Source organism: Volvox carteri (assembly GCF_000143455.1).
Source record: "Volvox carteri f. nagariensis unplaced genomic scaffold VOLCAscaffold_107, whole genome shotgun sequence".
Lineage (NCBI taxonomy): Eukaryota > Viridiplantae > Chlorophyta > Chlorophyceae > Chlamydomonadales > Volvocaceae > Volvox > Volvox carteri.
The window spans coordinates 124,964-148,974 of record NW_003307650.1 but is presented as its reverse complement, the minus strand read 5'-3'; the positions used below and the strand labels follow the sequence as shown (position 1 = coordinate 148,974).

At 55.3% G+C, this 24,011-nt stretch overlaps 2 protein-coding genes across 2 annotated transcripts; one reads left to right on the top strand and one right to left on the bottom strand.

Annotated features, from left to right (window-relative positions):
- Positions 1 to 1,574: 1,574 nt before the first annotated feature.
- eif3D (eukaryotic translation initiation factor 3d) lies at positions 1,575 to 9,291 on the bottom strand (the record flags this gene model as incomplete). The annotated part of the gene is made up of 12 exons (XM_002958788.1): positions 1,575 to 2,854; positions 3,174 to 3,296; positions 4,332 to 4,445; positions 4,770 to 4,841; positions 5,048 to 5,201; positions 5,542 to 5,636; positions 6,287 to 6,361; positions 6,742 to 6,828; positions 7,213 to 7,419; positions 8,059 to 8,205; positions 8,718 to 8,918; positions 9,061 to 9,291. 12 exons carry the CDS (start codon positions 9,289 to 9,291, stop codon positions 2,663 to 2,665), a joined length of 1,698 nt encoding a protein of 565 aa, XP_002958834.1. The 3' UTR covers positions 1,575 to 2,662.
- Positions 9,292 to 9,693: 402 nt separating this feature from the next.
- Positions 9,694 to 21,958, top strand: VOLCADRAFT_84661 (uncharacterized protein; the record flags this gene model as incomplete). The annotated part of the gene is made up of 22 exons (XM_002958806.1): positions 9,694 to 9,903; positions 10,170 to 10,391; positions 10,779 to 10,976; positions 12,465 to 12,650; positions 13,102 to 13,212; positions 13,534 to 13,661; positions 14,104 to 14,326; positions 14,513 to 14,563; positions 14,872 to 15,021; positions 15,521 to 15,669; positions 16,144 to 16,261; positions 16,790 to 16,921; positions 17,435 to 17,486; positions 17,987 to 18,062; positions 18,534 to 18,568; positions 18,819 to 18,916; positions 19,195 to 19,309; positions 19,452 to 19,569; positions 20,121 to 20,208; positions 20,717 to 20,887; positions 21,197 to 21,350; positions 21,546 to 21,958. 22 exons carry the CDS (start codon positions 9,694 to 9,696, stop codon positions 21,956 to 21,958), a joined length of 3,198 nt encoding a protein of 1,065 aa, XP_002958852.1.
- Between the last annotated feature and the right edge of the window lie 2,053 nt (positions 21,959 to 24,011).

The following is a 24,011-nucleotide window of genomic DNA, read 5'->3' as shown; positions in this document are numbered from 1 at the left end:
CCAAATCCATGCCGCCTGTTCAGGAAGCGTGGTAGTGCATGGTTGACTTTGGACAGAGAGGAAAAGAAACCTGTGAGAAAAAAAGATGTTGTGCCCTTCACAAAGGGGATACCAGATGTAACAGCAGGATTGTAACAGCACGACGGAAAGGTTGCCATGCCGAATGGTGCCCACAACCCCACCCGTGAATTGCGTTTTGCGATGTTTTTGCCCTTTATGTACTAACAGTCTGGATAACTCGGAGTTAGTTCAACATTAATTTTCTTTCAGGGGGGTTAGGATAACAGATTTTCCTGTGCGTTTTCACGACATAAAAAACCTATTTCGGACAACCTTCGGCCCTCTCAGGTCCCTTAAGCCCGCAGGTCGTGTGGGTCCCTAGGTCATACATTTGAAGAGCAACGCAACTCCAGGTGGGGTATAACACAAACACACACACACACGCACGCACACACACACTATTAATACGTGCCGCGCCGTGCTCTCCGAGCGCAGAGATCCATTGCCGTACACAGGAGCGCTCACCGCAAAGGGGCGCACCAACGGCCATCGCAAGCAGGGCGACAAATTGGACAGCTCCATAACCATGAAACCGCCTACGACGAGACGAACGTTGTTGTCAGTCAGCAGGCCTTGGCGGCAACTGCTACGCGTTGCTGAGAGCGACGGAGGAAGCGCAGCTTATGTGCTGCACTAGGAACACTTGGATGTCGCAATCTATGCAATGCAAAGCAGGTCTCAAACTGTTGAGGTGGAAGCAGCCGTTGCGGGTAGTAGTGCGCCAGGTCGCCCTAGCACGTGGATGGGATGGGTAAAAGGAGATGTGTCAGCGGATTCTATAGACCTATAGGGGCGAACCAGCGGCGCGGAACCGCAGATGACGGGTTTTCAGTTTCCCTCTGACGCACTTGGAAAGAGTCCAGCACACGTGGGTAGCACCCACAATCAGCGCAGTCGCTGCAGCACTCTGGGCGGGTGGCCAGCCAGGCAGACGAGAAAGAAAGAGCTGTTTCGGACGGCTGTCGCTGACTATGAGACGCAGCACTTCTTTGTAAAGGTAGACGCGATGCAACAGCGTTGCTTTCCCGTCGGTGGAGATGCAGCTGGTCGCAATGTCACTGCCTAAGCGATCCGATGGCGCCGCATTTGCTACGCAGGTCCGTGCGTTCAGTGTGGCGCGCTGTCATAAGGGCCCAGCTGTACAGCGCATGTGGCGTGTGATGCAGCGATCTTGGTCGTTGTAGGGTGGGGAAGCTAGATAGCGGCGTCAACTTCCTGTAGCATGTGGATGCGAAAGTAGCTTCGCGCTTCTTTCCCAAGCTATGGTAATCATGGGTCACAGAGCCCTTCATGGATTGCGTTCTCGCCTCCCCGCGTCAAGGCGAGTCGCTAGATAGACATCTGTCAAAGCACTCCCTTTGCGACCGGACCGTTTGAAAGACACGCCGAGCTCAGCATTTGCATGCACCACGATGTGGTAAAGGCATGGTACGTTATGAGCAGTGTTTTGCATTATGCCGGGAAATGGGACCCTAAGTACAAGCTATAATTACCGCGACAAAAAATACGGGTTATTTTTCTGTTGCCGTTACAATAGCATCTAGTCACTGCTCTGATAAATGCATCTCTTGGATGCAACGCGGCGCCGCATAAACGCCACTTCTACAACAAGACAGCGTGGCTTCTGCCCGAGGCCCCTGGCCGATGAGGCTCCTGACGGCAGCAACACTCCTGCGAACGCGTATACACTCAAGCTATTCGGCCCACAAGCCGGTATTCCTGTGCATACAAACCCCCAGTGACGCTTGCGCTTTAACCATGTCCTACCAGAAAGTTCGTCACAAGTTAATAATATGTCACCAGCTGCGGTTCGTCAATCCTCCTTGGCTGCATCCTACTTCGTCCCCCGTACGACCTCTCAACGCCCCGGCAAAATTGCAACCCTAAAACGAGGATAATTTGTCAGTCAACGCCCTGCCCTGCTGCTTGCCCCACCCACAGCATGCAAGTAGCTCCCTTGGCTTGGTTATGCACACGCTATACTCCTTTCCCTCCCTCCAAACACACGATTGGGGGACATCAGCTCGGTGTACTGGGTGGTTGGCAGCTAACCGCTCCGGCGGCGGAACGGTACGGTACTGTGCCCTGCCTCGCACCGGTAACCTTTTGAACACTGCCGATGAGTGAATACTCATCTATGGCCGGACGACAAGCAAAAGCTATCGCCACTTCCGAGTGTTATTGAACCACAAAACGGTGACCCGAAGCAGGACATGCCACACAGACTCTGCGTTAATTGCTAATTGTAATGAAGGCAAGACGCACAACCGCCCAGTTGCCGTCACAATTGAGCAGCACAAACAACAGCCCATCTCCCCACACTGTTTCTATCACTCCTATTCTCAGGACTTCCTTTGGCCCATCCCCATCACTTAGCTTCCCGAATCCGTTTTGTTAAGCAAAAGCAACACAAAAAAGGACGCAGCCCCAGTGGAACCGTTGCAGCAGCCACTCCCCTACACACAAAAAAAAAACGATAACAAGCACCGCTTGGGAGCAATTGAATGCGCAGAAACCTCCCCGAAGCACAGCACGCAGCCGAGTAGGATACAGAGCACCCTGGGTCAGCCCAAAGCATTCTCACCCTACGAGCAAGCACGCTTTAATCTTCAGCATCCGCCGCTGCTGCGGCTGCAATGGTGGACATTATTGGCACCGTCACGTCAACGTGCACGCCGGCGCTCTCGCCACCCATGTCCACGCCGTCCAAGTCGTCATCCTCCACCGGGGCTGCCACCGCGGCAAAGGCGTCCGGAGGAACGGAGTACACGCGCAAGAGCTCCTTGTTCGGGTCCTGGACGCACAAGAGAGGTGCAAGATATAAGCAGGGAACACACCATCAAGTGTTACTAGCAATGATGCTGAACGCCCCATGGTGGGAACCAAGAAGGACACATAAACACCAATGCCTCCAAGCAGGTCCAGGTCCGGGGAGCAGGCTGGGGCTGGATTGATTGGCGGCGCACGCTGCTGCCCGATGTCACAGTTAAAGGACACGAGGGACCAGATAATTGAGCTGCACACAGGCGGGACATAAACGCTAGTCGTGGGAAAATGGATGAACGCCTATGTACAGGTGCTGCCACTATCGTCACACCCATCCCATCGCCCACCTTGACCAGGAGGTAGGTGCCTTCGTCCAGCGCCAGCAGCATGTCGCATAGCGCCCGCACAATGCCCCAGCAGTTGTCCATGTCCAAGCTGATAGACCGGGCCGCGTCGCGCGGCTTGAGAGCCTGTAGCGAACCATTCATAAGAGGTCAAGGGTCCGCGGAATGTGGCGCCAACAGTGCTGGATGCCCAGAAAGCGAGGTTCGGCCCCATTTTAGGCATTAATTAGACACTACACGCAACCGTATTGGTGACACAAGACAACCTAACCCTTCCAACCAACGTGACAGCTCCGTGCTTCATACAGAACAGTATGTAATCTGAAATCTGCCGACCAGGCAGAAGAATATCCTAAGTACAGCTTTAGGGCTCAGTTCTTCCTATTGGTCCTCAGGCCACGGTTCACTCAGGGAAACCGTGTATATCGGCAGTGATGTCGTTATAGGTTGTCGTCACAGCCCACTACCCTCCTGGGGTTGTCGGTTGCCTGAAGTTTTCGTACAACCGTCGATATCCTCGCTGACGAGGAAACGTGCGACCACAATTGCCACTGCTGTGATTGCCGTAGCTAGCGCACAATGTCCTAGATGTCACAAGTGCACGTTTTCCTAGGCACAGATTTAAATGATCATGCGGATCAGTGGTGGGCTCAGTTCTTCCTATTGGTCCTCAGATCGCGGCCTGCTTTTACAAGCCGCGTTCATCGGAAGTGATGTCGTTAAGAGTTGTCGTCACAGCCCAGGACGCACAGCCGCAAATATTTCCCCCGAACGTTCCGGAGGCAGTCCAGAAACAAGAAAAAGGCGTAATGGTTTCTAGCAGTTCATGCACATGGCACCCCGTGAGTGGACTAGGCATTCCCACAAACGGCGTAAGCTAGTTTGTGATGGGCTCAGGTCTTCCTATTGGTCCTCAGCACGGTCCACAATGGGAGGCCGTGTGTCCTCGGAGGTGATGTCGTTAAGGATTATCGTCAGCGCCCATAGGTAATTAAAGCTCACTTGTGAATAGACCCTACTGTTCCAGAGCCGAAGGCAAAATATGCAAAATTCCGGGGACAGACCCGCGAACGCATATGGAAATCGGATTCTAAGAGTATTTACTCCTACCCGTGTTCGCACGAGCATAAATATAACTCTGACAAGTCCAAATGTACTTACATGCATGGCCAGGACAACATGATTGGACACGTCGCGAGGCGTTGCGCGTGAGATAAAGCCCAGCTTGATCTGGTCCGCCCCGCTCAGCAACGCCGATGCCGTCCACTTAGCCACCTGAGACCAGAAGAGAACGAAGACACTTGCAATGTGCTACGAGGTGGTACTTGCGGGTGAGGGATAACTAGGCGGATACACACTGATGCTCAAGCAAGCCTAAATATGCTATACCTAAGGAGCAATCAAGCATTAACTCAGCAGCCCGCAAAACCCAACTTGCGACAAGTGGTAAATGCCTTGGAATTTTTCCAGCATCACTTGGCTGGTGTGGCTGGTTCAAAACAGGCCAACGCGAGTCGAAGGCGCCAAGTGCTAGCTCGGGGACTTGGACGAAGGCAGCAAGATAAAATAAAGTAACCCGCGAGAACTAGGATTTCGCACCTTGAACTTGTTGTTCTTGGTCTCTGACAGCAGCACAGCACCCTTCTGGTTCTCCAGGCGCTTGCGGTAGTCCTGAGGTGGCAAGAGCCGCAATGACAGGAAGAAGGTAAGCACAATACCTTACGCCGGCTCCCGATCCTAAGACGCCAATGCTCCCAAGCTCACTTGCCCTTCAGCAATCCATGGTATCGCGCACATTACAACAGGCACGTTGGTTAAGAGACCTCAGTGACAATGCTGTTTCTTAGCACATAGTAATCCAAGCCTGCGGCAGTAACACACACCTGGCTCTTCAGGTCGTACTCGTTGAGCGCCTTGATGAGTACCGTCTGGGGCGCAGCACCCTCAGCAGCGCGCAGCGCAGCGTCCACCTCGCAACGCACCACAATCTCAGGTGCATCGTTGCCGCTGGCCAGCCGCCATTTCCGGTATCTGCGTTACACCAAAACATGGCAAGAAATGGAGCCGAAAAGCGTGTAGAGCTGACAATACGGCTTAGGAAAACCATCCGCTGCGCGCACTGTGGCTGACATCCTCCATTTCCGTAAGGGCGGGACGTGACACGACTATAAGCGTGTCCATAGAGATAGCAAACATTCTGTAAGAAAATACCATGCAACACCAGGATCATGTTCCGCGTGTGAAACTAGCAGCTTTGGACAAACCAGTCCAAGCTGTTCAGGGCATGATAAAACATTTCGACCGCCGGTGCGTGAGCGAAACGCACGCATTTGAAGTATCCCCTGATCCGGCGATAATTCCCATGCCTTACTTGTATGCACAGCTGGCAAGCATGCCGGCGTCGCTCGGCGAGGCGAACGGGTTGGGCTGCCCGAAGTCCAGCCTGCCGCCGTCCTTGATTAGGACCTGCGGAGAAAACCACGAATCACAGCGCATTACGTCAGACAAGCTGCATCAACAACTTGGAGGAACTGGGCTGGAGGTGCTGTGTTTTGGGCTCAGTTCTTCCTATTGGTCCTCAGATCGCGGCCTGCTTTTACAAGCCGCGTTCATCGGAAGTGATGTCGTTAAGAGTTGTCGTCACAGCCCAGGACGCACAGCCGCAAATATTTCCCCCGAACGTTCTGGAGGCAGTCCAGAAACAAGAAAAAGGCGTAATGGTTTCTAGCAGTTCATGCACATGGCACCCCGTGAGTGGACTAGGCATTCCCACAAACGGCGTAAGCTAGTTTGTGATGGGCTCAGGTCTTCCTATTGGTCCTCAGCACGGTCCACAATGGGAGGCCGTGTGTCCTCGGAGGTGATGTCGTTAAGGATTATCGTCAGCACCCATAACCAGCTCAATACGAAAGGCCAAGGACTTGCGCCAATTGCGGTGGATTGGCAAGGGCAGACACTTAGTACAGACAAGGATGCTTCCAGACTGTACACCGCTCCATCGCTGACATGCCCCTCGCACCGTGGCCCTTGGTGACCCAAACGTGGGCTTAAGGCATTACACATGCACAAATAGCCCCCATGCGTGACTTCTCATGCGCCAGGCCTCTTCCACGTACCTGCTGCGAGAAGTTTTGGTTAATAGCTGTGGCCTCCAGTGCCAGATGATGCATACCGTTAATGTTGTCCTTGTCCTGAGGGGGGCCAGGAGCAAAAGGTAAAGCACCAGCGGAAGCCAAAAAGGCGGGCATCGAGCCTTATGGAGCCTATTCACTACATAAATAACACTGCGTGCTGTGGACATGCACCGTGTCGCGCGAGTTGCAAGTCCACATGCCGATATGCGGAATCCCAGGCGTGCTGTGGGCCCGAACATGCGCGGAAAGAGGCTTCGTGTTTCGGCCCATACAATACATTCTGTCATTGTCACGTGGGTGTCCACGTGCAGTTCGTTCAGTAATTTACTCCTCCAACCCCACGTCCTAGGTCAAAGGTAGCTAGGAAATACAAGGTAATGGGCAAAGTCGACCCAAGGTGGTCATGCACCATCGTAAGTGCAGTCCTCAACCCTCACCTCGGGAACCGCCTCAGGCGCCGTCTCATTAACCGTAAGCAACGTAAACTTGGAGCTTGCCCGCCAGTCGAAGAACAGCTTGTCGCCCTGAATACGAAGGATTGCGCGAAATGCCAGAGAGAATTAAGGGCAGCAGTATCCGAAACACAGCCGGCCAAGGGCAAGCAAGCAACGAGCATACCTGGGACCGTTTGCGTGCATCATGCGGATGGTGGTGACGTTGAAAGCGGATAGGGGCATCACGCTGTGCCTTGGGAGGCGTGCACCCGCCTGCCCTCACCCCCAGCCGCAATGACAAGAGTGTGCCTCACATTCATGTCATTCGCCCAATCCCGGGCATCACGAAATATTGCAAAAGGACATTGCCCCACTCATAGATTTGCTAACAGGACCTTTGAAGGGCGACGCGGAAAAGCACTGAACGGAAAAGCCAGCTGACCGCATTTTTTGCGCGCAAAAAGCACACCGCACCTTGCGGGTGGCCAGCAGGTCCCAGCCGTACTTGGACGACTGCATGCACATTAGGTGCGTTAGGATCGAATCGACGGCGAACACGCGCGCCTTGCCAGAGGAAGCCAGCTGCTGCATGATGGGGTCGTCCGATGTCGTAACAGTCCGAAAAATGCGCTTCGTCTTCTCCAGCGGCTTCTCCTTCTTCACCGCCAAGTTGTCGTACGACTGCGGGGACGGCGCACAAAGGAAACCAATGTGAAATGAATTTTCAAACGAAACGACGAAACATGCGGCACATCATAATCATGGGAAAAAATCTCCCGCCGCAACAAGGCGTCTGAACGCAGTCATAAGTCCCATTAGCATAACCCAAGCTGCACCGTGGAATGCTGTTGCCATATTCGGTGTGTTTGGTTGAGAGTCCGCCAAGCAATAAATAGTGACCCGAGCCCTGCATCCCAATAACGCGTAGCATGCTCACAGTACAGTATGCTAAGGCATCGCACCGTGCCCCCGAAAAGAACAGCCGGTCCTGCCCAGTGTACACCAATAGTGCACCAAATTCTACCGGCCGTATACTACTGTAGCGCCGAGCTGACAGGTCCTGCGATAGCTGCTAGGTCACCTGAACCCCAAGCCGGGTGAATATGGCCTCAATTCCAAGCCCACCGTGCAAGTCGATGGCAAAATGCTCAACATCCGGAAATTTCTCCCGCTGCGACTGGCTTTACTCTTCCATCTTAATACTAATTGTTGTCACCTCCCCGCCCATTTCTGAAGCCCAAGTTACGAGCTCAAGTGCGCAGGCGGTTCCAGAGCCGTTAATCCCGAAAGCCAAAATTCCTGGGCAGACGGACACCCCACCTTGTCGTAGTACTCTAGGGAGCCGCATGCCAGGAGGTCCTCAGGCTCTCCCGGGCTGTAGTTGAGGCGAGAGAGACTGGTAGTGGAAATCTGCTCCATGACCTGCCAGTCCGCGCCAATCTCCACACTGCTGCTGTATTGAGTTGGCTGAGTGTAGGCAGGGTGGGGAGGGAAAGACTCAACATCAGTGGCTTGAGGACGGTGCGGTCAATGTGTGGCGTCGGGAAGCAAGCAGACCTATGCTGCGAGGAATGGAATCTATGGATGAGAATCGACTAAGATAACACCACCCTGCACATGCGCGAGGGGCGCACAACGACCATTAGAATATACTGCTGGAACAGCGCTGATATGGAAGGGGCAAAACCCACAGCCCGAGTATCCCCGCAAATCTGTTGGCTCCCAGGCGGATCTGCCGCCACAACCCAAGCAGTCTCCTGCTGCTACGTAGACTGCAGTATGAACCGAAACCTCAAGCGCGCCACCTGGGGCCAAGTTCACCTGACCGCTCACCGCGCGCCGCCTGGGGCCCTAGTGCTCAGGGCTCCTAGTCAGCCGTAGCTGACCAAAGTGTAATCTAAGAACTTTACAAGGCCGCTGGACCTAAGATGCCAGATATCCGACAGCAAATGCCGCCGCCTATGTCCTAGGAGCCTCACCCTCTGGTTGTCCCTTCCGTAAAAGTGTTGCTTCTTCTGTTGCTGAGGTCCACCTTTCTTCTTGTCAACCTCTGGACCGCCACGACCGTCCTTGCCATCGCGACGCTGCTGCTGAAAGCGCTGGTTCTGCTGGTATCTCCGACCGGCCCCAAACTTCGTAGTTTTCACCGGTCGGTTGTCTACCAAATGGAATGACTCCTCCTGCAGCGGCAACGCCGTAATACGTTAGACTCAGCCGCCGAGCCTCCCCGCCAAAACGCGTCATATATTCGCACCTCCTCATTTGCAAAGAAGTTAAAAACTGGAACACCTCCTTGTTGATAGCCGCGACCTGGGTGAGCACCGCAGTGCAGGCTTTGTAAGGGCGTCGCGATCTACATACGATGGCGGCCAAACCTTCCTCACCCGCGTACTTTGGCCCGAAAGCTCCTTGCGTCCAATCTGCGACTCTACCAAGTTTGTCGCCCTTATTGAAGGGAGCGAAGGGAATATCTTTGAGGTGCGCAGGTACAGTGCATGGGCCCCAGCCGTCGGGGTTGTCAGTCACCGCGGGCACCGGGAACGATGCAGCCATAGTGGGCTGCTGTCCAAATGCTTCACACGGTTATCTTATCTTAAGACTCTTGAAGGAGTTTAACCGTTCACCCGAGCGGGCGTATGTAGTGTAGTTTAGGAGACGGACCGATGAACGCCGTGCAACGATTACAGCAAACAACCGTAAGTAACACACGGCGCAAAATCTAAATGTCCTAAACTACTGTAATAACAATGATATCCATGCCACATAACTCGGCCAAATAATCTTGAAGGCTTTGGGCCAAGACCCCCCCGTCTCTTGGCGCCCCTTTGCCATTATTTCGTTTATTCCTAAATTCAATTCCACGTCCTGGCACGAACTGGTCAAGAGTTGGTCCGCACTTACATACTCCGTGTCCCTGTTTCAAAAAGCTTCTGGTAACTTTGAGTCGCGGAAGCCATGGCTCCGTCTCCTGAGGACGGTTATGCACCTTGGAGTAACTCCGTCGCCGATGTATTCAAGCATTTTGACGTGGACGTCAAGGAGGGGCTGACGGATGAGAAGGTTGCCGCGCGGCGAGCCCAATATGGGTACAACGAATTGGAGAAGGAAGCCAAGCAGAGCATTTGGGCAATGATTGCCGAGCAGTTTGAAGACACGTTGGTCCGCGTAAGTGGCCTCTTGAGCCAGCGATCGCTGGGCATGCGGCCGTTGAGATGTGGGAAGGAAGCAACGGCACCGTGACTTGCGTTACTGTTGTCAAGATCATGTGTCTTCACTGATTTGGTAGGGTAGGAGAATCCGGCGGTCGGCTTGAACCCTGTTGGAGCTGCGTGTCTGTGTTTGCCAGGCCGTTAACTGTTACCCTTCCACAGCTTCCCCGACCTGCGGGCTGGACTGCATCTCCTTAACTTCCTTAAATAATGTACATGCAGATTCTGTTGTTGGCAGCGATCGTATCCTTCGGCTTAGCATGGTTTGAGGAGGACTCGCACGAGGAAGGCATCCGGGCTTTCATTGAGCCGCTGGTGATCTTGTTGATTTTGGTACTCAACGCGGCGGTGGGCGTGTGGCAAGAAAGCAACGCAGAATCAGCACTAGAGGCACTGAAAGAACTTCAAACGGAGACGGCGCATGTTACACGCAACGGAAAGCTGGTAAGCATGGGTGGTGCTGGGGTCCTGGTGGAACGTGATGTCGACAGCGCATGCCGTGCGATTTGGGTCAAAGCTTAAAATTGATCATGTGAAAACAAAACTCCAGCTACGTGTTTCCGGAATCTTGAAAGGGGGATTGAAGTCACGCGCTGCTGCACCTGTTTGGTAATGGGTACGGGCCATCCTTAGCGCACGGTGGACAAAGTTTTTCTCAGCACTGGCATGCGTACCACTTGTCGAGGGGAATGCAGTCGCCTGGGAAGCCGTAACACGCGCAGGCCTCATGGTCCGCTGGAACCAGCGTTGGCCCTCTTTTTCACATTTGGGTCTGCGGTGGAGCTTCCTAAATCCTCCGCTTTTCCCATCGCTTTGGCTTTGGCTGTGCAGTTGAGCGACCTGCCCGCCCGAGAGCTGCTTCCGGGCGACGTTGTGCACCTGCATGTGGGTGACAAGGTGCCCGCGGACTGTCGCATGGTGGCGCTCAAAACCGCAACGGTGCGCGCCGAGCAGGCCAGCCTCACGGGCGAGAGTGTGGCGGTCAATAAAAGCACGGACCCCGTGGCGGATCCCAACTGCGAGCTGCAGGTGAGGAAGATGAGGGGGCCTGGGAAGCGGTGCACCTCCTGCACGAGGAAAAGCCGGGCCTTGCCGAAATCCAAATGTAAGGAGGGGCTGGGCCTCGGCTTTGAGGGGCTGGCGGTTTGGTTGAGCATTTCGTGGAAAAAGTCTAGCACAAGGGCGGAAATGAAGGAGCTTGGGACAGCTGTATACATGCAGCCGTTTGAAGGGCGTTGTCAGAGCAGAGCTCTGGGCCGAAATGGCTGGAAAGCTGTCATGGCGTCGGGGTCTGTCATGCCTCACATGCCTCACCTACGTCGAACGATGGGGAAATTCAGAAGCAATTGCGCAAAGTCCTTTGTCCCATTGCTTAGCCTTGTGATCAAATCCTTTTACGGCGTGATACTGCGACACATGTCCGGATTGCTGGGTGCACGTAGCTACACTGACTAGATGTAAGCGGCACCTGGTGCCTTTGTTAAGGATGTTGGGGTATAACACGTGTCTAATGTTTTCAGCTAGATCACAACCTGAACATGGCACGTTTTTCGGAAAGCGTAAATGCTCAGGATGCTTTTTTCTGTTGCTACTTGGCGGCTTCAAAAGAACGCATGCACGCATGGGATGTCTTCCGTGTTTAATTAAGCCATCCTCGGTGGCTGCGTGCTGCTCGGTGAATCACCTGGCCTTCATATTGATTTTTATGCATCGCGGCTGTGTGGCAGCACGCATATAGAAACGCCATGTTGATGAGTATTGTGCTACAGTTAACCCAAAAGAATTCCGACGCGCTAGGACCTAACACAGAGCCGCGTGTAACCGACCACTGTGTGCTACTGCTTCGCTGCGTCCATTGACAACCTTGCGCAAGTGACGTTGGGCTGCCGCACGCGTGGGCTGTGTTTGCGGCTGGCTTTTTTGCACCTGCCCTAATTCCTGTAGCCGTAATCCTCCGTCTGGTCGGGCTGCCTAGGCAACTGGTCTAAGCAGCTGGTGGCTTGTGCCGTTAGGTTAGGCAGGCGCTGGCCGTTGCTTGGAGCCTTACACAGGTGTTGCAGCACAGGCTTTGCGCGGCGCGGCGCTGCACTGGCACCTTCCGAACTTTTATAGCAGCGCCCTAGAAGGTCTTCGGTCCCGAACGCCGCAGGCGGAGTTGGCGTGGCCGATGATTGCCTAGCTGCTAATGTGTACTCGTGACGTGTGAAACAAGGGCACGTTGGCGCTGTGCGGCAGCCTGAAAGCCTAGTGTCCCACGGTTGCATTTCCTTTTCTCTCCGGTCTTGCTGTTGCCATATCCTTTCTAGAAGCGATATAAGGAGTTGTAGGTGTCTACCGGAGGCAGCAGGCGCGCACACGTTGGCGCCAAGGACCCCACATCGCGACCCTCTCCAAGGTTCTCTGCTTGCCTACCCATGGCTCCCCGAATCGCTGCAATTTTACCTCTTTCTACCACCGCCTCTCTCCTACTCGCCCCAATTCCTCTACGCTCTCGTTCTCTGTGGCCTCCGTCCATAGGCCAAGGAGTGCATGGTGTTCGCTGGGACGGCCATCGCCAACGGCAGCTGCACGGCAGTAGTTACATCTATCGGGATGGCGACAGAGATCGGTAAGATCCAGGCTCAGATCAGCGAGGCAGCCAAGGAGGACGATGACACGCCGCTGAAAAAGAAGCTGAACGAGTTTGGGGAGATGCTCGCAAAGGTGCGTGGGTGCCGACCGGTTTGGAGGAAATAGGGCCCCTGCGGATGGTGGTGGGGCTTGTCCCTCTCTGGGGTGGGCAGCAGGGTTTCGGAGCCGCCCTAGGAAGCGGTCCATCTGCCCCCAAGCTTGGCACGGTCCAGCATCTGATATAATGGTACACGAAGGCGCCTGACACGAGATGGCGTTTCGTGGCTGGGAATCAGCGGTTTTCCTTCTTGGATTGGCTTCGTGACATCTCATTGTGGACGTTGCCGACGCCGCTGAATCAGCATCCCCGCGTCGGTCACCAGACTGGAAGCAACAGGCTACGGTTTGCGTTTAGAAGCTGCAACAGAGTTGCCAAATGGATGCTGTGCCAAAAATTCCAGGTCGTCTTCTTTCCTTCCCGTTTCCCTGCATGCCCTGAGCCCGTTCGCGCCTCAACCTAACCCCGCTTTCCCAACCAACGCAGGTGATCGCGGCTATTTGCGTCATTGTCTGGCTCATCAATTACCACCATTTCCTCACCATTACTTTCAAGCCCGAGGGCGGCCTCCCGACCTTCAGCTTTAACCTTTCCAAGGTGAGGCGCGTGCTGCCATAGCAGCCATGACCAGCGTTAGCAGGTGCCGTGCTTTGCCTTGCAGCCGGCAAGCCCAAGAAATAAATCGTCCGCACAAGTTCTCACAGAGGCGGCACAAGTTCTCAAAGGGGCGTCAGCATGTCCCCTTCTTCACATAGACGATAGACAGACACATAAGAACGCATTGCTCGTTGAGGGTTGCCCTCCACTGTGGTCGGAAGGAGCTCCTTTGAAGGCCACTTGTCCCTCCCTCCGTGCAGCTAATCTGTGTTTTATCTATCTGCTTAAGCGTTATCTTCCACTGCTACTTTACCTTGCCAGGCCACGTACTATTTCAAGATTGCGGTGGCGCTGGCAGTGGCGGCTATCCCTGAGGGCCTGCCGGCTGTCATTACCACGTGTCTGGCGCTAGGTACCCGCACCATGGCCAAGAAGAATGCCATCGTCAGGTGCGTGTGTGTGTGTGTGTGTGTGTGTCAGGTGTGTGTGAAAAAATGAAATATACGTTTTGCAGAGAGCCTTGTTCCATGATGGTGGGAGGGGGTAACATTGCCAAGGAAGTGTATTATTATAGGTGGCACGGGCCATGGCAGGCAGTGTATTGACTATTTTCAAGGATGTCAGTCGAGCACCGCAGCCTTCATCAGTGAAGCAGCAGCAACAGAAGGACGAGCGGGCGTTCCTCCTCGTCTGCTGTTAAGGTCTCCCGCGTCAGTAGGTTGATTCTTGCACCTTCTGCATACGCGGCTACGCAAGTCCGTAGCCAACCTTCGCCCCTTGTGTCATTCGCGCCTGGGTCTTTCGTGGGTCGTGCATTTGTCCCTCCTTACCCCGACCCTTCCATCCTGACGTCGGAACCTCTTCCACCGCCTCTACTTCTTCCACCATCAGGAAACTGCCCTCCGTGGAAACACTGGGATGCACCACCGTGATCTGCTCCGACAAGACCGGCACACTGACCACCAATCAGATGAGTGCCGTCGCGCTGACGGCCTTTGAGGGCCCCAACGGCACCAGCATGCGGCGCTGGGTGGTAGCGGGCCATACATACAATCCCGATGAGGGCGAGGTGGAGGGCCTGGCGCCTGGGGCCGCACTGGACAAGGCCCTGCAGGTGAGGTGAAGTCGAAGAAGTTGGTCAAATATAATAGACCTGATTGTGAATACCGTTTCCAGGCTTGCTGTGCGCTCAGGTTTGTATTTGCACCTTCCTTGCGTCCTGGCCGGGCTCTGGTGCAGCTCCAGTTGGCGGTCTTCTTCCGATGACTCCTGCCCGCCATCCTTTCCTCTTCGCTCGCAGACCATCGCGGAGGTGTGCGCCGTCTGCAGCGAGGCCCAGTTGGAGTTCAAGGTACGGTTCGGACCTGCGGTGCACAGCAGCCTCCGCATCTGCGCAGCACCACGTTCTGCTCCATGTGTTCGAAGTCCAGGCCCATGCTGGGCCGTGGCATCCTATTCTGCGGCGGGTGGCGGACAGCCGAGTAGCACTAGCACCTGGACAGTTTTGGCATGTATCGGCACATGTCGAGGTGCTGTTTCGCCAGAGTCGCCGCAGCTACTGCCAGCACCTCATCCTGGCTGTTGTAATGCTTGGTTGTCATCTTGAGTCGTGGAGCTTAATACTGTGCGCCCTCGTCCATGCATGATGTTCTCCCGCAGGGCAGCGCCTTCCGGGCCGTGGGTGCCCCCACCGAGGCGGCGCTGCTGGTTCTGGCGGAGAAGCTGGGCCTGCAGGATCCCAGAGAGACGGCTGCTGCGCGCAAGAAGCGCACTGCCACGCCAGAGGAACACCCTCAGCCGGTCTCCCAGGTGGGTGGGTGATGGGTGAGTGATTGGGACATTGCTATGAAGTGACCGGCGGCTGGTGGTGACGGAGTAACTGCTTAGCACTAGCAAGTGTTGCCAAACAATCCGGGTTGGCAGCCTGTGTGAATGAGTGGCTACATCGTCACCAACCTCGCAAGGGCGCCTGCCGTGGCACAGGACGGCAAGGCATGGCATTTCTCGTATTGAAGGAAGAGTCCTTCGACGCTCTTGCAAAACTCAACTGCATATTTCGACCCGGCGCATATCACCCGGCAGCTCAAGAGCACCTTAGGCGAGCGGTTCCTATTGCTTGTGTTGAGCTTCGGTACGACCACCACGTCCGCCTGGCCGCGCTCCTTCCCCGCCCCTCTACCAAACGCAAGTAACGCCTTCTCCTGGGTCCTGGTCGTTCTTCTGCTCATGCGTCGTGTTCGTGTCTCCTGTTTTTCCCTAATCCTGCACCCGGTGTTCGCTGTTGCTGCTTTTCCGCCTTCCTCTACAGGCCTACCGCGAGCGGGCACCCATCAAGGCTACCTTGGAGTTTGACCGCGACCGCAAGTCCATGAGCGTGCTGGTGCGGCCCGCGGGCTCGGCCAAGAACTCGCTGCTGGTCAAGGGAGCGGCTGAGTGCGTCATTGAGCGCTCCACTAGGTCAGTGGGGCGGGAAGGAGACGAACTGCCACGATGCACAGAGAATCTGCGATGCGGATCGGATCGGTGCACTCCGTATCTCCGAGATCTAGGCTGGTTTGGAGTCTGAAACATTGGTTATGTGCTGCGGCGAGGATGCAGTTGCAGGCCGTCGGGCGCGTGAGGGCGGGTGCTGCGGATTACGGGAATGGTGCTGGGCTGAGGCCAGCATGACCCTTATCTTGGCCTCCCCTTGCTCCATCGCGACCGGCGTCTTTCCGCATCCGTGTGTGGCTTTAATGGATGCCTCAGTTTCAATGCCAATCGCGGGTTTTTTGGCCGACAAATTCGGAGAAGTTTTTCACTCCGCCCTAGCCAGAACCCTATTTCCATTCCTTAGCCACCGAACCTCTCTCCTAGACATCTTCCGCAACTTTTATCCAGCCACTTTGGCATTGGCTTGAATCCGTTTCTCACGGTTGCTGTGCCCCACAGGATGATGCTGCCCGATGGCCGTATTGTGCCCCTGACCGACGCCGCGAGGTCCGCCGTGCTGGGCGCCGTGCAAGGCATGGCGCGTGACGCGCTGCGGTGCCTGGCAATTGCCGTCAAGGTGCGCTCGCTGCCGGCGAAGGCCCCGGGGCGGGTCCTGGGCTTTTGTTGGGTTTTGGGGGTCGTTTGCGGGGAAATCGAAGAGGAAAACCCTAACTTCTGAGCAGGCTGGGCAAAAGGATTTTGGAGATAACGAGAGCAGGTATGTATTGCTTGGGACCTGCTCTGTGAACCGAAGATTTCCTTTTCAGCGTCGTTTGGATGTATGGAAGTACTCTCTATGGACGGTTTGCAAGGCGGTATGTTCGCACACATGCGCGTTTGCTAAGGATTATCGTTTATTAATTTATCTTGGATCCCATGCATCTCATGTTGTGTTGAAGGTCCATCGCTATGTTTTGCTCAATCCCTCCTCCCCGCGAACGCCTCTTGGTCAGTTCTGCTCCTGGTACACTCTTGCCCTGGCAGCAGCTTCACCCGTTCGTGGTTCGTCTTTCCCCCGCGAACGCCAGTCTTATGCACCCCTTCCATACCCCATCCCGCCTGACTCTCCGTGGTGCCTTCGGCGCCGGCTACTTCTGTTTCATAGCCCGACGTGCCGTCACCGCTTGCCGAGTACAACGGCGACTCGCACCACCCCGCCATGAAGCTGCTGCGCGACCCGGCCACCTATGCTAGTGTGGAGTCCGACCTGGTGCTCGTGGGCCTTGCGGGCCTGCAGGTGCGTCCTCTGTGCTCTGGATTCGCACTTTCAATTTTTCCTCCAGGGATCAAGGGGAGTTGGGAAAACTAGAGGAAGGATAAAGATGTTGAAAGCGATGTCGATTGGCATGGGAATGGATATTTGGCGGATATCACATATCTGGCGGATGAGGTGGGAAAGCCTTAGGGGTGCGGCGCAGCGAGTCCTCGCTATTGAGACCTACCCTGACCTGATCCGTGTTGGAGCGTGTGCAAAGGGATGACGTAAGGGTATCAGGCCTCTTAGAACCTGTTCCGGAGCTTTGGGGCCGTTGTTGCAGAATTTTCTTGTGCCGCAGCTAAAAATTCGCTGTCCCTACTGAAATTTTTGTTTGTAGAATTGTTTGCAATTAGTCTGTGACCACGTGTATGCGTGGGTGGGGGCCGGACTTCCTCGCTTGACCATGTACCATCGGTGCATTAATTGCATTGCGATGTACTGACGTATACCTGGCTCTGCATTTGCTTTTCGGCGTCTCGTGTGGCGCTGCAGGACCCGCCGCGCCCCGAAGTTCGGCCCGCTATTGAGAACTGCAAGCAAGCAGGTACGGGCCTTGTGGCCGGGAGGGTGGGCTCTACCTCAGCATGTTCAGATGTTCCAGATGTGTCGATTGTGCGCGGCATGGCCTATAGGACTTGAGGCGGGCACTTGCATTAGCACATGCCTCCCTTTGAATGCCAACTCTCGGTTAAGGACTGCGGGGGAGGGCATTCAACTGCACGCAAGCGAACCGCGATACAGGCAACGCTATGCTAGCACCAGGAAGTGCTACGGCACAGCTGTCGCGTCTTTCAGGACCTGGAGCATCGTTTTCCCTTCCCGATGGGCGACGGCATGTGCTTGCAAACCCCTCTCTACATGCCTTTTACAGAGCTTAGTTACCGTGACAGCAGCATGTTGGCTGTAGGGTATGACCACATGCTACTGCCCGCCTCATCGCGGCGTGCGTCTTTGTCAGGATTGACAGAAGGGTATTCTGCTGCTCACCTACCTACGCCTCTACTTCACTCCAGACCTCCCTCCGCTTCCTCAACTCGTACACAGGCATCCGGGTGATGGTTATCACGGGCGACAACAAGGACACCGCAGAGGCTATCTGCACAAAGATTGGCGTCTTCCAGTGAGATCTCGGGGGGTGGAGAAAGCGTTTGCTTCGTTGTTTTGTTTGTTCGTAAGGTCGCACATCACCAACGGCGGTTTTGTGAAGTGCCCGTGTGTATGTCGAAGGTTTTGGGCAGGCTGCATTCCTGAGCGGTTTCCAAATCCAGGCAGAATACTACGTGGGATGATATAATGACGGTGAAACGCCGTATTGTCTATATTGCGGAATGTTCAGAAGGATAGGCCTTGAGGCCAGGGGTCTGTTTGATTTCCTTGAAAAGCGAGGGGGTAGGGCGCGGGTGAGCGTAAAGCACCTGCTTCGTCGCATGCCCGGCAAGGCTACTTCGCGTGCGCCTCCAAGTGCCTGTATTCTTGCAAGGAATGTGCACTTTCGTTGGGTGCAATGCTATGTGGGACATTACGTGCTTTAGGGAACGTGGCTTTCGCAGAGCCTGCTCCAACAACCCCAACGCCTTCCTCCTCGTCACAGGCCTGGCGACGACCTCTCCTCCGTCAGCTTTACTGGTAAGGCAGTCGCACGCCGTGCTAATCAATGCCTGTCAATATCCTTGGCCTTGGCGATCAATGGCTTTACTATTCCCTTGCATCAGCGCTTGGCCTGCGTCGGGTTCCGTAGGGCTGCACTTCGCCAGCGCCAGGCCTGACCAAGCCTTGTAGCACAATCGCTCGCACACACGTGGCAACCATGCGCACGCGCACCCCTCTATTTACATGTCTTCTTGAGCATCAGGCATCCGCGCACAAACCCGTGCAGGCCGCGCGTTCGTGGCTCTTCCTCGCGAGCGGCAGTTGGAGCTGCTGGCAGCAGCCCCCGCAATGTGCTTCAGCCGTGCGGAGCCCCGCCATAAGCAGGTAGGGGTGTGGCTACGGGACAGGAACCGGATAATGGAGAAGGTGTGGGAAGGACGGGAGGGTGCTCCTCAGGAAAGGAAAAGGGATCCCTTAGTTAGGGCCCACCCGCAGGAATCGGCTGTTCGCCCTTCTTGGAGGGTTGCGGATGTTCTCCATGCAACGTTGCTGGCTGCGAGAGGCTGCTGCAACTCCTGGCTCTGCTCCTGCTATTACCGGCGCTTATGCTAGTTTTGTTTTCCGTGCGGTTTTTGGAACTGCCACTGCATTTCCTGCTGTAGGACATTGTGCGACTGCTGAAGGAGCAGGGCGAGGTGGCGGCCATGACAGGCGACGGTGTCAACGACGCACCGGCGCTGAAGCTCGCGGACATTGGCGTTGCCATGGGCATTGCGGGTAGGGCAACTGGAGGGGATGAATGCTGGTTATGTTAGTAGGATTTTAAAAGCATTGTATTATTTGTTTATTGCTTAGGGCGCCCGTATCTGATGTGTTTTCTCTCTTTTTTTCCTCAGTTATTCCCCCATGCAACCCCCAGGCACTGAAGTAGCCAAGGAAGCCTCCGACATGGTCCTCGCGGACGACAACTTCTCGTCCATCGTGGCGGCCGTTGCAGAGGGGCGCGCCATCTACAACAACATGAAGGCATTCATCAGGTAATGCGCGTTGTGTGTACGCGTTGTGTGGCGAAGAATTCTGTCGTGTGCATCTGCGGCAGCTGTGGATGGTGGGACCCCTTTGCCCGATGCCAATAGTGCGCTTTGTCCGTGCGCCTGTGCCCAGCCGCATGCGTGCCATAGTTCAAAAAAGATGAAAAGAAAGGAGTATTCTAATCTGCCCGTCTTTTGAGCCCTGACTCAGGGATTCGCAACACAGCCAGTACAGAGTGCACCCCTCTTTCCCCTCCGCCGCACCAAACCCTCCGGCGCTATGCTCTGTCCACACGTCCCAACATCGCTCCAGTTTCAGGGGTCTTCCACCATTCAGGTTTCCGGGTCAGGCCAAACGGGGCCCACTCCATTGATTGACCCTCAAGCTCTACCGTAGCCTGGCTTTTTGTCTTTGCTAAGCTTGGCGCTTCCCTGTTGGACTGGATCGGGCCATCGCTTCAATGACCTGGATATTGAGCATCCACAGCTCTACTAGCAACTTCCCTCAGTCCAAGCACGCCCAAACCCTGAACCAAACCAATATGTTCCGCACACAGGTACATGATCTCTTCCAACATCGGCGAGGTGGCGTCCATCTTCCTGACCGCCGCGCTGGGCCTGCCGGAGGGCTTGATCCCTGTGCAGGTAAGCGCTGGTTCGGTTTCCCCGAGTGAGGAGGAGTGCAGGAGGAGGGGCGCAGGAGAGAGGGGCTCCGGGAGAGGCGAAAGCCACCCGGTGCGGTGATTGTCGTCATGTACCGTTTGACGACGATGTCTCACCAGGATCCACGCCAGACGCCAGCGCCCTGGCAATCCGTGTACCGGCCATCCGGCACCATGCAGTGCAGCCCGTCACCGCGCGCACAACCGTCTTTCCACAGGTTGTCCGAGGCATCTTCTGTAACCTGCCCTGCCTCCCCATTTCCCCCTATCGTCGTTGCCGGTGACTTACAGCTGCATTTTCTCACCTTATGCCCACTCACCGATTTACCAGTCCCGGCTGCGCTTGGGTCTTGCCCGAGCTCAGTTTTAATTTGATGCCGTCTTCCTTCGCCTATTCAAGATCAGCGTTGTTTCTCGTGTCTTCGTGCTCTTTCTCTCTTACAATTTTAGCAGGAGTAACCTACTCTTGTCCCCGCTCCTGCCAATCGCAGCTGCTGTGGGTAAACCTGGTGACCGACGGACCTCCTGCCACTGCGCTGGGCTTTAACCCGCCTGACAAGGACATCATGAGCCGGCCGCCGCGCCGTGCCAACGACCAGCTCATCACACCCTGGGTGTTCTTCCGTTACATGGTCATTGGCGGCTATGTGGGCGTTGCGACGGTGGGTGCAGAGAGGAAAATGTGAAGGGGGGTGGAGGTGTTGGGTGGCTGGGCATGGGGATGGGCAAGGAGTCTCAGGGATGGCAAGTGTGGTGGGGATGAGTAGAATCCCGTGCCAAGGCCAGGCGTTTCGTGAAAGCGCTCTCATTGCCCTGGAAAGGGCCTTTGCGGCTTTCTGACGGTACAGCTCAACTTCGGCGTTGAGAAGGATATGGGAACCAATCTTGTACCGCGCTCCAGCACGAAGAAGGGGGACTGGCCTTACTCCCGAATGTGACGTGTCTACCCGTACATTCCATGCTGCATGCAGGTCGGCGCGTTTGTGTCATGGTACATGTTCGACCATTTTGTGGGCATCGACCTATCGCGTGACGGCCACACCACTGTCACATGGGAGCAGCTCACCAACTGGCAGCAGTGTCGGGAGTGGGGCAACTTCACTGCTGCACCGTACAAGCTGGCAGGTGAGTGTGCCACTGCAGAGGAGCTTCCCTATTCGCCTTCCAGGCAGCCTGTCGTAATGCTACCTGTCTGTCGTGTGTTACAACTTCGCTCGACTTCGATCTTTCGAGCATAGAACGTTATCACGCAGAAACGACCCTTATGATTTTCGCGGCATGACGTGGCAGCGCTTGCATTCCATCGCATCTGTGTTGCAGGCGGCGGGCAGGTGTCCCTCGCGCACCCCTGCGAGTACTTCTCCGTCGGCAAGGCCAAAGCCTCGACTCTGTCTCTGTCCGTTATTGTCGCCATCGAGATGTTCAACGCGCTCAATGCTCTGTCCGAGGACGGCTCCCTGCTGGCCATGCCGCCCTGGTCCAACCCCTGGCTCCTCACCGCCATCTCCGTCTCTGTGGCGCTGCATTGTGTCATCCTCTACGTGCCCTTCCTGGCCGACGTTTTCGCAATCGTGCCGCTGTCCTGGCCGGAATGGCAGCTGGTGCTGCTCTGGTCAGCGCCTGTGATTCTGCTGGATGAGGTGCTCAAGTTCGTGGGCCGGATCATTCACGCGCCGCGATCTCGGGCAGGGCCCAAGGGTGCTGGTGCCACCAGGGACAAGAAGAACAACTGATGGCCAAGCTGCCGAATCAGGCCTGGCCAGCAGCGGCTGGGCTGACTAGGGCGCGCACATAGAACGCGGTGCAGGGTTCACATAAGTTATTTAACTCCACATCCACAATGCAATACAGTGCTGTGGCAGACGGACAAGGCAGACAGAGAGTAGCTTCCGAGGACGGGAGTGCGTACCGTTTTGTCTGGCAAACATGCGCACCTCCTTTTCCTTTTAATGCCCATGTCACAGTGTGTGGCTGTCACGAAATGATGTCAACTGGAGGAAAAGGAGGAGGGAGAAGAGGGTCTTGCGAAAGGTGGTGTAGAGCGAGCGCGGATCGTGAGAGCGCGGCGGCGCGAGGCGTGCGTTGCAGACCAAAGTTGTTATTTGGAGCAAGTGTTTGGTATGCACACGGAGCAGCTCGGGAGAGCGCAAGTCCAGGGGCCTTCTGCGACTGCCTGCCTGCATTACTGACTCTTCCAACACATTCAGTTCACAGCGAGGTGATTCTAGCGGGCGGTTGGTTTGGGCTTGGGGTCATTAAGTCGGCTACCTTTCTGCTAGGTTCCCTCAGCGCTGTACAGACTTATGTACCCGCGGTGTCTATGTGGGTCGTCATTGACATTCGGGGCCGCCACGCGCGCATGTGCTGCAAGGGTCACCACGAGTAGTCACCGAGTGCCAAGAGCGGGGTGACGAGGATGAGGCTGACGTATCACTCACTACCTTGGGACTGCGTTGGCTGGACGTTGAGCACGTGGGAGAACCGGGTTTGCTATCGCGTGCCAAGCCTTGCAAGCAACAGCGCTGGAGAACGGGCGGGCAACATTCAGCAGCGCCTGTATACGTGTCTTGGCGAAAGGTGGGGTTTCCGTGGGGTACAGACTGGAACCAAACCGGCCGGGTGTAGCGCAGCAGACAGAGAGGAAGGGGTGTACCCCGTGTGAACCATCACGGCATGCACGACGCATGCCTGATATAGAGTGCGCTCCCGGCATTCTTGCCTATCGCGGGAACGGGATTGCTTTCGCTGTTCGGACGCAGCCATGGGAAAGGGAGCGGTGTACTATGACCTTGTCTCGATGTCCAAACGTCATAATGTCAATGGTTCTGATAACAATGGGAGTGCACAGTCGTAAATATGACCGAGGCGAATCCCACGCTTCAGCACCTAGAGGACTTGAAGACTTGAGGTTCCGGTGTGCTGCGGATGTAACGGAATTAACACTGTGCCAAGCGGGCGAGCGTATGGGTGCAGAAAAAGCGGCTTTTATGGAACAGAGTGTTTCGGTTGAAGCGGAGTTGCTCCGAGGCCTGGGCATGAGTCTCATGAGTGACGCGTACCTGGCTGAGGGTTAGAGACAAGCGACGGCCTTCCATCTACGCTGAGGAAGTGCGAAATTGAAAGAGCCTGGCGGGGGCAGTGTGGCAGAAGTGTTTGTTTGCTGTTTACTGTCTAGATCTCGGTCTGTCGTGTATAGTCCTCCATGTCTTTGATTTCATCGTCATTACATGAACTAAGCAATCGAACTACAACGCCGCTTGCAACGTACACACATCTTACGTGTAAATTAAAACTGCACTTATGCATCAGGCGATAACCACTATTCGTCTAGTTCATGTCACCAAGCACACCAAGCATCAAGGTAAAGCAGCATGGAGAAGCAATAGGCTAGACCTGCTTAAAGAAAGGTTGAAGGGTATTAACAGTAAAACGGTGTACACAGCAAACCTGGCAGCCGACCACACTGCGGTGCACGAAACACTGGAAACGGGCAGCACAAGGGGACCGGATCCCAGCCCGTAAGACGACGTAGACGAGCGACACAATCAAAAAGGAGAAGAAGGCGGGCAGTGGGGATGAGCACCAAGAGGCGTACAGTAGCGGTGGTGTCGTACCGTAGTACTGTAGTATGATATTTGAGTACGGCTAGTAAAGCTCTGTTACCTTGTCTCGATGCCAAACCGCGCGGGCCGCCGCCCGCCAGCGCATATTCCAAACTTTTCGCATATAGAGACGGCTATTGGGGGCCCACTACTACAGCCCTTAGACATTTGACTTCAGAGATCT